The sequence below is a fragment of the Amblyomma maculatum genome, chromosome 8, assembly GCF_055883805.1.
Source record: "Amblyomma maculatum isolate TAMU_Amacu chromosome 8, ASM5588380v1, whole genome shotgun sequence".
Taxonomy (NCBI): domain Eukaryota; kingdom Metazoa; phylum Arthropoda; class Arachnida; order Ixodida; family Ixodidae; genus Amblyomma; species Amblyomma maculatum.
The window spans coordinates 98589815-98606548 of record NC_139351.1 but is presented as its reverse complement, the minus strand read 5'-3'; the positions used below and the strand labels follow the sequence as shown (position 1 = coordinate 98606548).

The following is a 16734-nucleotide window of genomic DNA, read 5'->3' as shown; positions in this document are numbered from 1 at the left end:
AACATGGCATCTCGGCACAGAATAAAGCAATGATCAATTGTCTCAGGCACGTTACAGAGACCGCAATTCACCGTCCAGGGCACAAACTTCTCCTTATCATGAAGAAATGTCTTGACAGGCAACGTCCCTTTGTGTAGTTTGAAAAAGAACGTTTTTACAGCTGCCTGAATGTACATTTGCCTTACACGGTTTAGAACAGTGGTGTCTAAAAACCCCAGATAAGGCTGCCGATACAACGGTGCAGGGAACAAAGACTCAGTGAGAACCTGGGTCATCTGCTTTCTCGGGAGGCTATACAGGTAATCTACAGATAAACGCACAGTGAGAAAATTGAAAGTGTCAGCAACTTCCTTAAGGAATCTTCCTAAAGGCCCCTCACGAGCGTGCCCAGTCGGTGGGAATAAGTAAGGCAAATGAGGACTAAGATGCCTAATGAGCACAGCTACAAGAAACGGGTGGTTTGCCGATTTGAAAAAGAAAAAAACATGAAACAAGTTGATTCACAAACAAGTGAACAAGGCCCACTCCACCAAACTCTAAGGGAAGAAATAAGTTGTCACGCCGCATGGGCGCCCATTGAGAGGGCCACACAAATCTTGCAAATATTCTATGTATAATTTGTACCTTCCTCCTCACACAATGCAGGACTTGAAGGACATACGCAAGCTTTGCAAACAAAAATATGATACAGACTTGTGCTCTAGAAAACACTGAGAATTGCCTACCCATCCAAGCCTGTGTTTGTCGCCGCATAGGTACGATTTGCGAATCCCAGTGGACTACGCTGTTGCGAATTTGGTGCAGCGGAATCGCTAGGTACTGAAGAGGACTACAGTCCCAGCATATGCCTCCAAACTGGCTTGGTCTAGTGCCCCAATGGCCACTGCGGCGAGTATTACTGTAGTGAACTTTGTTGTGAGTTTTATGATTATTTATCGATCGCAGATACGAATTGACAGCTATACCTGTGTACAAGGGAATGTGGGGCCGTTATAATCGCATCTGAGCTTTCTGGTACTTTACTAAGAACTTATATTAGGCAGCCTAATATCGTGAAGATGTTTATAAATTTGGAAATATGAGGTCTGTAGGGCATTTGAAACGGCAATATTTTCCAGTAAATCCAATGCTGCTAATTAAATAAAGACAGTTGACATGGAGTGCAGGGAGTCTTGGTGGTTTTGGATTATCAGGGACGTTCTGTTAAACCGCATTTCGCCCCGAATTTAATAACATGTCTACATATATAGGATGTGCAATAATGTTTGCTAAAATAATATATTTATATATTTGTATTCCTAGGATGTATAGACAAAATAGGCTCCACCGCAACCGCCGTTGCAAGCCGTGGGTAAGTGTCGTTCTTGCCTTTGAAGGTTGGTTTGGTTTGGTTTTGGGGTTTAACGTCCCAAAGCAACTCAGGCTATGAGAGACGCCGTAGTGGAGGACTCCCGAAATTTCGACCACCTGGGGTTCTTTAACGTACACTGACATCGCACAGCACAGGTTGTGAAACAGCTTATAGGGCTTATTGGCTTGATATCGACCATGCATCCTGCAAAAACGGTACATTGTACAGCCATACAGATTGAAAAAGAAGCACCTTCAATGCAGAGACGAATTATATTGCGTAAGCAATACTACGCCAGATTTCAGCTCGTCGCGTAAACCCGGCTGGTAGCCACGTTTGACCATTAGAGCAACCGCAGATGGGGCCCCTCTTCAAGCCGTGGGGTAAACTCGGTCGGTAGCCACGCCGCGCCGCAGAAGCAGAAGAAGAAGAAGAAGAAGAAAGCTACGTCGGCTTTGCTTATGCAACCTACCGGGTTTAACTAAAGATAAACCCCAGCTAATTATTTTCAAGTAGCCAGGAAATTTCAGTTCAGTTCAGTCGTGTCCGACTCTTCGTGACCCTATGAACCATGGCACGCCACGCCTTCCGGTCCCTCACTATCTTCCTAACATCACATAACTTCATCTGCAGTGCCGCGAGAATGCCATCTAACCATCGCGTTCGCTGCCTACCCCTTCTCCGGTGACCCTCAACCCTTCCCAACATCAAATCTTTCTCCAGCGACTCCTCTCTTCTCATCAGATGACCAAAGTAGCTGAGCTTTAACTTTAGAATTTGACCCTCCAATGAGCAGTCAGGGTTTATGGTTGACACAATCTCGACTGATTTGATCTTCTGGCAGTCCAAGGAACCCTCAAGAGTCTTCGCCAGTACCACAATTCAAACGCGTCAATTCTTCGGCGGTAATCCAGGAAATTACTCATTCTTAAATAGTACTTAGCAGTGTGTCGCGACTGCAGAGTAAGAATTCCCGATTATCCGGTTAATATATGTGGCATTTAATCATTCTCCTGCCTAGGAAAACGGCATAATGTGGCCACAAAACGGGGCCTTGGAACCAACCATTATATATGCTCGGACCTGACCCCACGCTGCTATCTCTCTTGGGGTTGCATGTGAGGCATGCATTGGCTCCGAAATGTGACCTCCCTGACACTACTGCCCCTCTTCTTCGAGTAAGCCTTCGTGCCAGGTCCATTGTTTGCTAGACTACTCACAAATTGTAGTCGATATATTACAATCTCATTTATGCCGCAGTGACTACGAAGATAAAGAGGCACTTTAAAGTTCGCAGGAGATGTCTGTATGCTTGTCAGCCTGACGCTACTCCTAATGAGGGTGAAAATAAATGCAGAAAAAAGAAAGAAAGGAGGAAAAAGATATCCATCACACGTAACGCCCCCGCACAAGCACAAAAAGGGAAGTTTGCAATGATGGCTGCCAACCCCGTGTCCGGGAGAAAAGTTTTAATGTTGTAACGCTATTGCGGACGGTGCCGTATTGGGTGACAGAAGAGAAGAAAGAGGCGGTGGTGTTTGCATTTAGTGGGCGTCACCTTGTCCCGCTTCCATCAGCACTGTAAATAAACACCCCTTTGTTATTTCAGCGTAACAACTTGGTGAACGGTGCTCGATCCGACCCCTTTTTCCCCACCAACGGTGCTGCAAAAGCAACTGGAGCTTCGCTGTAGCCACCGCCTTGTTGGACTGCCATCGCCTCCGAAAATCATGGAACATACAACCCAATTCAACCTTTCACGTTGCGATGCTGGAAAACAGGCTGGCGATTGGCCTGCCACCGCCAGGCGTGTTCCGTCTAAGCCTTACCGGGAACCAGGGTGGTTTGCAGGAGAACAGGGCGATGACGTTGAGAAGTGGTTAATGCGTTATCAGAGTTAGTAGGCACAACCAGTGGGTCCCTGTCACCATGCTAATCTATGTCGTTTCCTAACTCACACGGCGATGACCTGGATTGAGAATAACGAGGAAAACTTGACTTTTTAAAAAATTACGACAGAGTTACAACAGAGTTCACACATCATTATGACGAGTCTGTTGCGAGAAAAAAACGGGATGAGCAGATCTTTGGCCAAAGAACTCAGTTGCTTGATGAAATTTGCGCCATCTATACAAAAGGGATCCTCAGATTATGCAAATGCGTAAATTCAACATGCCCGAGGAAGATAGAGTTCTTGTGATGGGTATCGCGGATTACGTGTACGACATCTTAATTACCAAAGATAACGTTAATACTGTATCCGATGTAATTAGACAGATCAGCGCGTTGCAAGCGCTTAAACAAATTGTACAGCGCCTTAAGTTGGGCGGCTGGCCAATAGGCCTACCGTGGCCAGTTTTGATTACCATGCCCAACTAAATCTGCCGAATATCCGGCAAATCGGGCGAGAACTTCTACGGCTCAACTCACTTCCCCAGCACGAATCTTCTGAGGTTTCCGGCCACCGGTTCCCTAGAGGGCCGGCTTCTTCGTCACCACAAGGAACTGCAGTGCTGCATAACGTTTAGTTTGGTTTGGTTTGTAGGGTTTAACGTCCCAAAGCAACTCAGGCTATGAGAGACGCCGTAGTGGAGGACTCCGGAAATTTCGAACACCTGGGGTTCTTTAACGTGCACTGACATGAAATACATCTTAATTCCATAACTCCTTTCTGAATGAGATACATCTTAATTCCATAACTCCTTTCTGAAAGTGGGCGCTGCTTGTACGCGGGCGGTGAGAGGGCGTTGCAGTCGAAGTTTGCGCAGTCATCGGCGCGCGCGCAGCTCCTCTCCTGCAGTTGCTACTTGGCCCATGCCCGCGTGTTTATCTTTGCCTTTCTTGGCCCATTTTTGTTTTCGGGCACACTGCGAGCACGTGGTCCCCCTCGACAACTACTATGCCCTCAGACCAACAAATGCTGCTGGCTGTGTAGCAGTTTCCGAGGGCGACGGTGCCAACTTGCTTCGTGCCCGCGCTGTACCAGCGGCGACAAGGGTAACCCAGACAAACGCCACTTAATTTTTTTTTGCACCGCTATCAGATCCGAAGCTTCTAAGAAGGTAGTTTCGAGCTATTCCGCGTGCAGACAAAGTGCTCAGCAAGACTTTCAAGGTGTGTGAAGAACATTTTGTGGCAGATGACATTTCGAAGACGCACAAGCGTGTCACGGTGTAGACACACTTGGCAGGCAGCATTCCCTGCCGCTTGAGGCTATGCTTATATTTGAGCATGAGTATGTCAGTAGCAGCCTCGCGCACCCTTCCGAAAAGACGTTCGCCTGCATAAGCACGGTAGAACACACTCTAAAACAGGGTAGAAAGGGTGAGTTGTTCGGCGACCTGTTTTGGAACGTGCTGGATTCTCTTGTATAAAAAGGCACGAATGGTGTCGGTTGTCGAGAGCATGCCGAGGTGTTTACAAGTCAATTAATTCACTTTTATGTAGTTGAGCCGCACGTTTTTGCGCGGGCAAAGTGCTTGGAAATTAGTAGTGCTGTTACAACTCAAAAAGCGAAAGAAGGCGAAGCTGGTCTGAAACACTTGTTGACATCATATTTGTCAACAATGCTGCTTGGCGTGTTTGTGATTAAATTTTTTTTATTTAAATTCCAATTGGGCCTTGAATTGCTTTTGCATTTCGCCTACACCGGTATCGAACTCGTGATTTTCAGGAAAGCAGCCGCGGGCCATAGTCACTAAGACAGAGCGGCGAATTTTATTAGTACTAGTATTACTGCAAAAAAACTTAAAAGTAACATGTCAAGATTAGCTGCGGGATGCCGCAGCTACTATCTTCACCATCGTTTTCCTCGATACATCGCAGCGATTCGAGCCCCGGAGACGTTCTATGGTAACGTTGCTGTGCAGCTGCTGCTATGTCGCTGCTCCGTAACTAAGGAAGTCATAATTTTTTACAGCATGGTAGCTTGCTGAATTGTGGTTTGTCAATGAAAAGCGGGACAATACTTTTATTATATCGTAAGTGAGATAGAAGCGCATCAATAGAAAGCTGCACAGCCGCTCTATATCCTTTCACTTCCCCGTTCTCTCCTTCGCGCGAGCGCGCGCGCATGCAACCACGCTTCGGCTTTATCAGATTTCAACCGCACTTTAAAAATAATGCTGGCAAATGTTTAAAGGCAATCTAATGCATCATATAAGCACTAAACATTGCGGCAAGTTTTCTACACGTGCCTGCAGGAAGAACAGTAGAACTTGCCACTGTTGCATCACACTTGGTTTGAGAATGGTCTCTTGGTCTTGCATTGGGCGAAGCCGTGCACTAGGGTGTGCTAATAATAACATCAGCAGTGTTGCCCAGTCGAACAAAACTACAGAGCTGTGTCAAAATTACGACAAAATATCCTGTTGTTCTGTCGTAACCATCAATTTTTCTGTAGTTCTGTAGTACCTGTAGTTCTGTAGTTTTTCTGTAGCATATTTTTGTTATCTGTAGTTCTGTAGCACTTTCCTGTTGTAACTGCAGAAATGTTTGGTGTTACTACAGATTGCTCTGTTGTCACAACAGGTTTCCCGTCAAAAACGGCACAGAAATTCTTTCGTAACATCAGAAAAGTTTCTGTAGATTTTTTTCGACTGGGTGATGTTATGCGAAGTTGGGCTCAGTGGGTTTGGGGATTTTGGACTCTGGCCCACGTTTCTGGGAAGTGAACCGGTAGACTCTCCGGGGCAGTAAGTTGATAGCACAATCTAATCGAACAGAGCTGCCGGATCTGAGAACGCAGGTTGGCGCTAAAAGACTGCTTAGCTAACAGCGGAAAATTTGGACGAGGGCCACACACGCCCATCATCGAGCAGGCATGAAGCTGGTCCACGCCGCTCCACAACTCTTCATGGCTGCGAAAATTCGACCAGCCAGTTGTCCTGTACAGTCGACTTGCAAACTCGCACGAATTCCCTATTCTGCAAGTCACGGTACTTGACTCCATTCCACTTATCTGCATAAATGTTGTACTTGAATTGCTTCTACTATAATCATTCCGGCTGGGCCACGATGTTGTGTTGTGGGAGGCATCCAGCTGTGAAGCAGGATGGCTGGGGCGATTCCTGTTGTGGCATGCGGCGTACAGCGGTAGAAACCGGGTGTAGCCGATAACAGCTGAACGTAGATAACGTCGCTTGCACAGATCGAGCTGAATATATGCCTTGAAAACCTCTATTAAATCGTTCTACATGTCCAAATGGCTTGGGGATGATAAAAGTAGCAGTGACGTATTCCTCATTCGTGAGAGAAAGTTTGCAGATCGGAGGATAAAAACTGTGGTCCGTGATGTGACAAAATCTCTTGAAGGTAACCCTCGCGTGCGGAGACACCTAATATAAACTCTTCAACTGTTGCCGCCTGTGATAGAACTTGTGAAATAAACCTCCGGCCACTTACTGTAATAGTCAATGAGGTTATCGCAAAGCGAAAACCACTGGAAGCTTGGTCGAAAGATCCCACGATGCCAACTTCAGGTTTTTCCCAAGGCTTGTCTGGGAAGGAAACAGGTTGCAAAGCGGCTGCGACCGGACGAGCAAGCTTGTCGCATGACGGACAGACGGCGCATGTCTGCACCAACTGTTCAACGTACTCTTACATTTGCGGCCACCAGTAAAGCTCTGGCAACTGGCTTTTCGTGCGACTGATTCTGGGATGTGGGTTATGCGCAATGTCCATGAGGCGTCCTCGTAAACTTTCAGGCGCGACGACTCTGGCACCTCAGTACAGGACATCCTGCAGGATGGACAGCTACGTCTGTAGCAGATAGTACGGCTTGATATTTTTTGGTAGCAATGTCTTGTATAGTATAGTATAGTACATGCCCTGCGTAACGGTCGAGTCACAGATGGTTGCCTGTTGTAGTTCATGTACAGTGACGGCTGCGGATAGTAGGCAGATGAAATCGTCATCAGCAGTGTAGAGCTCGCCTGACTCACAGCATGTTTGTGTGGTTAAAAGCAGGCGATACAGAGCCTCCGCTACGATGTTTTGATTACCTTTGCGATATTCAACATTGTAGTTATAACATAACAGGCGAGCCGACCAGCATGAAATTCGCAACAGACAATATCCTGTTCCTTTCTTCTGCAGCAAAGTGACAAGAGCACTGCCTTCAGGTCGCAGAACAAAAGGCCGGACCCACAGGAACACGTGTAAGCGTTCATGCGGCCAAACGGAAGCTAAGGCATCAAGTTCACCAACAGAGTACTTCTGTTCTTGCGGGGCTAAAGTATGGGAGGCAAACATGAGCATTTGCAGGGAATGATAACTGTCTTGTTGTAGTAACGCCCCTAAATCATATTGCATGTGACACTTGCATGTGACACAAGAAACGGAGTCCTGCACTCGAACTTTATGCACGTAAACGTGGGTAACTCCGAGTCTTTGGTGAACAGGTGCTCGAAAGTCGGACGTAGCTCAAGAGGTAGCAGGGGCGTATCAATTGTCGTAGGATGGCATTGCAGCAATGCACCTTTTATCTTCATTTTCAGAGCAACAATGGCATCTAGACCCAGCAGTGTTGTCCCTACCGAGACGCCATACACCAGAGGACAGGCAGAATGGTCGTTTTATTTTCTTCCGCAACCAACCAAACATTCTTGTACGGTAATTCTGACTTAGAGTAATCCGGAAGTTGATCATTAGTTGCTTTGAGCAGGCAGGTATGGGTGACATAGAGGTGGTAAGTTTCTTGTGCAAGAATGGACACTGAAGGATCGATGTCAGTCAGGACGTGGATGGGCTTGCCTTCAACGAGGACAGAGACAATTATTCCGTTTTTCCAACCATTAGCCTATTCATTAGCCGCAGTGTTGGAGTAGACCACCATAGACAATCTGTCCGCAGTATCTTCGACTTGCTACGAAGTGGGGAGCAAGTCGAATATACTGCGCTACTGGATGCTAGCATGTAATTGCGGAACGCCCGCTCCCATTGCTCCAATGGAAGGACGAGACGGCCAGGAGTCGCCAAGAAGGACCGCGGCGGCAGCTGAAAGCCGGATAAGCTCAAGATGGTGGTCAGCAGTTCACGTCGAGGTGCTAATATATCTTGACATCATCATCGCCAAAAATATGTTGCATCGTAAATGAGACGAAGCGCCGCAATCAACCGCTCTACAGCCGTTCTGTATTCTTTCATTTCCTCCTTCTCTCCTTAGGGAGTGCGCGCATGCGTGCAACCATACTTTGTCTTTATAACAAGTTTCATGCTCTATAGATACGCTTACGTATAATTCTTAGGGACGTGAGTTCTAATGAGTGATTAAATCTTGGATTTGAGACTGCAAGATGACGTAACGTGGAAAGACGGGATAGTTTTTCTTGGTACGACGATTGCATCAGCGCGAAAAAAATGCAGGACGGTGAAACGAAGCTGTGTTTTTTGCGTTGAAAATGCATTCGTCCTACAAGCTGTGTTACTGGTTCCTTTTCGCACAAGGTTTGCAGGTGAAATCAGAGGCAGAAGCGTCCGTAATGGGACACATAGAGCCTAGAAATGCGGATGGGAGCCCAGCAAAAAAAAAAAAAAAAAAAAAAGATTTTGGAGAGGATAGATAAGTTCCAAAAAGAAGTGTAAGCGAAGAGAAGTGATAAATACGGAAGACACACTCCGCTTGCAAGGGTATCAGGCGACAGGAACTGTGATCTCTTTATGATCCTAGTTCACATACATGCTTTTTACAAGTTGCTGCTCCAATATGCGTCTCTATCCATCAGTCTGCGTATGATCCCATAATTCTCCTTAACCTCTAGCCTCTCTAAGCTACCGGATTACGTGAAAGACTAAACCCACATTAAAGTCCCACGTTATACATGCCGCGAAAAAAGTCTTGCATTCCCTAAGTGTAGGGAACAAGAGGAGGAGAATTTCTTCTAGCATTCATTCCTCTCTTATTGCCTGGAGCCCTCTGTCCAGTTCTCCGTTATTAGATTTTACGCTCTTCCCTGCGTGCGGCCTTCTTGTTGTGTGTCGGCTGAGGTGGTATTAGTGTTCTCTTTGCACGACAGACAATATTGCGTGATGTGGATGTAAAAGTAAGGAGCCGCGCAGCCACCCTTTGTTTCGACTACTTAGTTTGCTTCCTTCAGGAGCGTCCGAAAGGTTGCTGCGTAGGCGAGCACGTGTGCGCTCTCAGTGCCGGGAAGGGAGGTGTGACCAGCCGTCCATACGACGCAGCTTTGGGGAATGTGTAGGGACATATTGGCGGCAGGACTGCGATGCCTACAAAGATAATGCATTCATCGCGAAGGCGAGACAGTCTGTGTTTAATCTGTGTTTATTAGACAGATTTAGTCTAGCGGGCTTTGCGGCGATTGCGTAATTAGAAAAATAGCGGGTCGGAAATGCGCATGCGCTGAACGCTAACCGCAGAATAGCGCTGGCGCTCGCACTCAACTTTGAGAAGTTAGCTCGCGTGTTATGCGCATTTAGAGTGAAAACATGGCGGCGTCCTTGCATCGGGCAGTCGTCCGCTTCAGACGAACAAGGAGTCGTTGCAGTTCCGGTTGGCACGTTTATAGGCAACGACTGGTACTGTCGTCTTTCGCTTTCACTAATCTTGCTTCGGCGACGATGTGCAGGGAGTAAAGAAGCTTTGTTGTTCAAATTCGGTTTCGAATCTGGTGCTCCTAGGCCTAATGAAGTCGCCTACGACGATGCAAAGTGAATTGGTTTAAAGTCTCGGTTCGGTGGTTACTACATTTTACTACTAATTATGGCTGCTATATATTTACAATTTACGAGAACGTATTGATCTGGCTGTGAAGTTTGCAATGCACCTCTTAAATGTTCAAAGTCTCCCTTCAAAAGGGCATGCGAGCGGGGTTCTTGTAGCATACATCCATCAATCCTCAGAGCAGAAGAGAGCAGACGACAAGCGCCATAATAAAAATATCCAACGCCAGAGTCGGAGCACAGTGTAACGGAAATATGCATGTACGTTTCACAGCTCATGACAACGTCGCACTTCTGCGAGAAGTGCGGAACCTGTTTCTGTTTCGAGCATCCGAACACGCGCTGCTTAACAATCGGCTTAGCTACTTTTCACATGGTATTAGCTTTGCTTCGAAGAGTAAGCGGCCGTAAAAAGAAAAAAGTGAATTGTGTGAATACTCACTGTTGCGAATTTCTCCGTCAGCACACTGTGATTGTTGCTTCCGTCAGCCAGCTGCGATTGTTGACATCGCTAAGCAGATGCAGAAAACTACCAATAACGTAGCTGATAGTTTGAACCATGACGTTGGACATCAGTGATGAATGCAGACCAAAGATAGGTTCCAAATCACACCAGCGGTTGGAATGCGAAAGCCGTCTTAGTGCAATACAAAGCGCATATCGACCAGTGACATTCCTTGGGCGCTGGTGAAAGTGTCTGGCACAGCAAGCCAGTTGTACAGTTGCTCAAAATCCTCTTTTCGAATCGGAACGGCAATCTGAGCAGCGCAGGGTCCACAGCAGATGCACCCACTGACCCTTCTTCGAACGGTAGCGGCATATAGCCGGCTCACTTCTGCTTTGCAGCGAGATTTCCAAACTCGGCTTCAAAAAAGTAAGCGCGAGCGAGCTCTCGAGCACGCGCTCACGTACGCGCTCCTAGATACAGTTCTTCGTACTCCACCCATGTCAAAACCGACAGATATCCTGATTCATCCAAGACGCTTGACGGCTTAGTTGAAAAACGCCTAAGAATTTGCAGTTCAGTAGCGCAGCGCTGGAAGGGCACGCCGTCTGTGGTTGCAGACGTGCGGAACGTTTAGAAGCAGAAGAACGGCTGTAGCACCTGTAGAAGCAGACGTTCGCCTGCTTCTAAACGTTTCGCACGTCTACTTCCAAAGCAGAAGGCGTGCCCTTCCAGGTTCGTCTGCTTCCACAGGCGCCACAGACGTTTGTCTGCTACTAAACGTTCGCTTCGCTCGCGGCTTCAAAGGAGATTGTTTCGGCTCCCTGCAGCTCAACCTACGCCTTGTTCAATTTCAGTGAACATTTTTCTTACCAGGCGGCGCTGGCAAGCACCTCGAATATATCCTCGATCGGTGATACCTCATGTTTGTGTACCGTTTGTTAAACACTATACTAAATCTAGCTCTGATGGTGAGTCTTTTGCGGCACGCTAACTTTATTTCCGTTAGCACCGCTACTTACGCTCTCTAATGTATTCGTCACACAGGTGTGGTATTCGCTACACGTGTTCATGTGGTGTTTAAAAGTGGGCACTACCGCTTTTGCGGTCTCCGATGAGCCGTCTTCCTTGAGTTCATTCCCCGAATGGAGACCGTGATTCTACCCCGAATGGAGACCGTGATTCTAACTGAGCCGCTGATGCCATACCCACTAGGCCCAAAACATCTACGCTAGGCAGGGTCGATATAAAAGGCCTGTCGGGCGTGGCGGTATTCCAGGAGGAGTGCTGTGACTCTGGCTCTCCTACGTCCAGCGATAGCGGGGGTTGCATGTGTTCGCGGGATGGACGCAACTCTGATATTAGCTGCCAGCTTGAGCGGAATGGTGTAGCACCTCTGTCGCAACTGAGTGGTCGGCTCCGGGTATTTTAGTCGGCAAAAGGAGGACAACGTTCACTTTCGAGTTTTCTAGACTAGTAAGCTGGCCGGTCCGTCGGACTTTCATCAGCTCTTCTGCCGTGTTGTGTAGGACGATGTGTAGCAGACACAGTGTGTTGGGATACGGAGGCAGACAGACAGATGTATTCATTTTCGATTGTCACCGCATGTTGAGGCTTAGCTCGATTCGATTCAGTCATTAATAAAGTGCGTGAAATGTCACACGGCTGATCAGCAGCGCCTGGTATAGGGGGTCTGACTCGGATACAAAGAGTGCCGGCGGGTTCGACTGCGATATCTGAAGAACCACCCGAGTTAGCTCTCATGGCATATTATGTGCAGAGTCTTTTAATATGCACTGTTGCGGAACGTCTCTTAGAACACATGCACCAAAAACGCCGGTGTAGATTGGTTAAAATTAGGGTGTTCGGATAGCGGCAACACCAGTGCTCGTTGAACTGTGTCCATTTTAAACTTTCAGACTTTTGAAAAACGTACAACGACGCAGCAGATAAAACAGACGAAAGAGATGCACTATAGAGAAAATAACATAAGGGCAGTAGACATAATCGAGAGGAAAAAGAAAAAGAAGATAGGAAATTTTATGAAGCCATTAACGGCAAGAGCGAATAGCCGTTATTGGGCGATTTTGGATCGACTACAATCTACAAGCAGCCAAAAAATGCGTACTAAAGCTAACAATTTATTGAAGGAGAGTTTGGCAACCTATATGATAAAAAAGATCGGGTTATGTGGCCTGGGTACGTCACAGAACCTACCCACTAAACAGCGACTGACCGGCCATTTCATTGTCCAGCTACAACCTGCCGGAGGCGTGATCGCTATTTCTCCTTCCCGACATTGATGCCGACAAGGCCGGCTAAGCCGTATTTTCTGAATAATGGGCATCCGACGGTTTTGTGTTATACGGAATGCCAGGAAACAATTGCAAGGGCATTTTATGTTAATGAAGAGTTAGAGTAAGAGCGCAGTGCACTATATATGAATGATGAAGTCATTTTTGGAGATATCATCAATGAGCCCCTCATTCGACAGGACACTGGGAATGACGTAATAAGCTAATTATTCAAAGATAAAGTCACATGAATGCTTCTTAGAAATGTTCTTATGTTTCAGAGTGAAGACATCAAATGAGCCCGTGTATATAACGCCGAGCGGTGGTAGCAAACTTCATCAGTAAAGGTTTAGATGCGAACGATATAAAAGTGAGAAAGATAACTAAATCACTGCATAAACTGTATTTGCCGCACCTCTTTGTTCTCAAGGGAATTGTGTGGTAAGCGAATTATGCATAAAAACGTTGAATTTGTGCACGGCTTGAATAGATATAGAGGGTACATTTTACTCGAACGTATGTAATGGCGCCCATCGCCTTGGGAATGCAAGACCAGCGACATCAAACGTAAACGATTTTTTTTTCTTTTTTTTTTTTTATGGAGGGGGCTCATATGAGCCCTTTCGGCGGCTAAACCTCGTCGCGGTTGGTACGTTTGCAGGTTTACCAGAGTGACAGAATGTCAGATGTTACGAGAAAAAGAGAATTTGTCAGGAAACAGAAGAGCTACGAGCTCTGCGCCGGGGGCTTATGTTTTTTGTAGCAAGAGGTAGATAGGCCACTGTCTTGCCATTTCGCCATGCCTGTCTGAAGAGCGAAGAAAGAAGGAGAAAAAAGAAACGAAAGAAGAAGAAAAAGAAGAAGAGAAAAAAACAGAAGAAGGAGAAGAAAAAGAAATTGAAATGGAAACAGAAGAAAAGAAAAAAAAGAAGTAGGAGAAGAAAACCAAAATAGGATGAGGAAACAGAAGAAAAGAAGAAGAAAAAGAAGTCAGATAACTCGGTAGTTGGTAGAAGCGAACGACAATAGAATGTTGCTAGGACAGAAGGTTCGTTCGAACCTTATGACGGCGGGTACCCCGGAGTTCGACGTAGAGACGATGTCATACCACTAGAAGTCGTCTACACCCGAATGAGAACGATCTAAGACGAGAAGCAATGGGCGCTTATATGTGATGTGGTACATATATATATATATATGTATATATATATATATATATATGTATATATATATATATATATATATATATATATATATATATATATATATATATATGTACCACATCACATATATATATATATATATATATATATATATATATATATATATATATATATATATATATATATATATGGCACAAATAAAGCTGAAACCATAGAGTAAACTACTATGTGCAAAAAGCATGTCTTTCCTTTCAAGCCGGACCTGAGTGTAGCATGCAGATTGCTCTCGGGTAACTTCAAGTTTAGCCATAAGCTAAATTTCAGCTAATTGTCTTCCTCTTCTCAGAATTCTCTTTGCCACTTGAGAAAAAGTGCGATTGTTTTCTAGCAGCTGGTACGTACATGCAAGGATCTATGAAAACCTTACTTCGATTTTTTTTTCTCCTCTATTTTCTTTTTTGTGCAGTGCCGTCAGACTGCGTTCGTAGGCGACAAGTGTGGAGATGGCTGTGCGTGCACCCAAAACCCTCGAGGAAGACTTCTACTACCTCTTGCTTGCATATGGTCTCCAGGTTGGGCTTTGGAGCAACAAGAGAGGGCCCGTGCAATGCTTAAAAACAATTAATAAAGTATGGCTGGAGAAAACTTGTTACTTTGTGTACATTACTTATGGCAGGGATCAGTAAAACCGATTAACAATGGGTTGTGAAGCAACAAAAAGGGATTGGTAGAGCAGTGTCTTACAAATGCAAAAGCTTTACTGCCCACAATAGCGTATTTAGAGAGGCATAGAAACTACATAGTCTAACTCATAGTCTCTTATCTCTCCGAGTGGGCATGTTGGTAACAAGCACTGAGAAATTAATTGAGAATTACAGTAATATTTTGGCACAATGTGCGGACATAATTTTCGCAGGGCTATAAGTGAAATGATAAAAACAGAAGGTTGGTCAGCGGGGGTGAGAATAGCACGATATAGTACACAGTCGTTATCGAACATACGTATGTTAGATGTTACGTTTGAGGGCAAATCATTAATGTATATGAGAAAGAGTAGCGGGCCAAGCACAGACATCTGGGGGACGCCTGACGTTACTAAGAGTGAGTTAGAGTTTACATTGGTAACGGAGACAAAACTGAGATCGATTAGTCAAGAACTCTTCAATCCACTTCAATATATCGGGGTGTAAATTTAATCGAGAAAGTTTTATCAGTAGGCGTTTATGAGTTACTTTATCAAAGGATTTAGCGAAATCTAAAAATATGACATCAGTCTGTAGGTTAGAATCGGGGTTAGCACGCAGGTCTTGAACGAATGTAGAAAGTTGGGTCTCGCAGGAGTAACCTCGGCGAAACCCGTGCTGAGCAGGATGGAAAAAAAATGTTGGAATCAAGAAATGTCATGATGTGGGTATAGTTGACATGTTCCATGAATATGCAGGGGATACTAGTTAGCGAGATGGGATGGCAATTTAGTGATGAGTTCTTGTCACCTGAGACTGGAGCAACCTTCCCATGTTTCCATTCTTTGGGCAGTTGACCTGTGAGGAGTGACTGAGTGAATAACAAGCACAGCAGGGATGAACATATATCTTTGGTGTTAATTAGTATTTTGGTACTAATATTGCCAATTTCAGCCGAGGATGAAAGTTTATTGTTTTCTATTAGGGACGAAATTCCTGTTGAAGAAAACGTAAGAGCAGGCATGGTATCCGGGATAATAGCCGGGCTTGGAGGAAATGTCGGGTCTGTTTCATTGGTAAATACGGATGAAAAGGCTGTGTTGAACATGTTGGCGCATTCAGTTTCACAGATGGTAGCACCCGATGCGTCGGTGAGGGAAATAGTGCGTCTGTGCTGGGGGTTAATGACTTGCCAGAACCTGCGGGGGTTAGTAGTCAACATTTCAGGCAGATCGGTATGGAAAAAGGTGCGTTTGGCTTCTCGAATAATTAGTAAATACGTTTTTTTCAGCTGCGTAATATTTGTTCCAAGCGCTTTGACTAGGGCGTAACTTGGCCGAGCGGAAAAGACGCTTCTTTTTATTTTCAAGACGTTTGAGTGTGTTTGTGTACCAATAGTTTTGAGGGTTTGTTCGTATATATATATGTTGGGAATAAACCTGTCGACCAAATCTTCAATTTTACTTTTAAACATATACCAGTTTTCGTGGACGGTTCTTTGATGAAAGTTAAATTGGAAATTGGTAAATATGCACGAAGTTCATTATTTATAGCAATATAGTTCCCTTTATCGTAAAGTCGGATTGTTCACTTACATGTTGCGCGTGAAGATGGTTTATTCGTGAGGCCGGCATGTATGACTTGGTGATCGCTGATACCTGGCAGATATGCGATAGAATGAACGTATTTAGGGCTATCCGTTAACATTAGGTCGAGAATGTTAGCGCAGTCATCCGTTACACGGGTTGGTTCGGGTATTAGTTGAACGAGATTAAAATTGAGGCAAACGTCAAGAAAATCATTAGCATCCCTGTTACCTGTAGCGATTAGATTATGCCAGCCGATAGTGGGAAAATTAAAATCTCCGAATAGAATAGTGCACGTGTTAGGATGCTTGGTTTTAATTTCATTCAATGCGTTATTAATTTTCGAGAAAAATCTAGGCTGCTAGGAGGCCTGTAGCAAACACCTATCACAACTGACTTTGGTGAGGCATGACACAAGACCCATACTATTTCAATATCCGATGAGAGGTGAATGGCCGTGCATGATAGCTCCTGTGCAGTTGCAATAAGTACCCCCCCCCCCCCCCCCCTCTCTCCCCTTCTACCTGGAC

At 45.4% G+C, this 16734-nt stretch overlaps 1 protein-coding gene across 1 annotated transcript in view; it reads left to right on the top strand.

Annotated features, from left to right (window-relative positions):
• LOC146181936 (uncharacterized) overlaps positions 1-14572 on the top strand; it is a 29382-nt gene extending 14810 nt beyond the window's left edge. The window contains exons 3-4 of the mRNA XM_084575579.1: positions 1303-1351; positions 14402-14572. Of these exons, the coding sequence (XP_084431705.1) occupies positions 1303-1351; positions 14402-14560 (208 nt within the window). The 3' untranslated portion in view covers positions 14561-14572. The remainder of the gene's footprint in view (positions 1-1302; positions 1352-14401) is intronic.
• The last annotated feature ends 2162 nt before the right edge of the window (positions 14573-16734 follow it).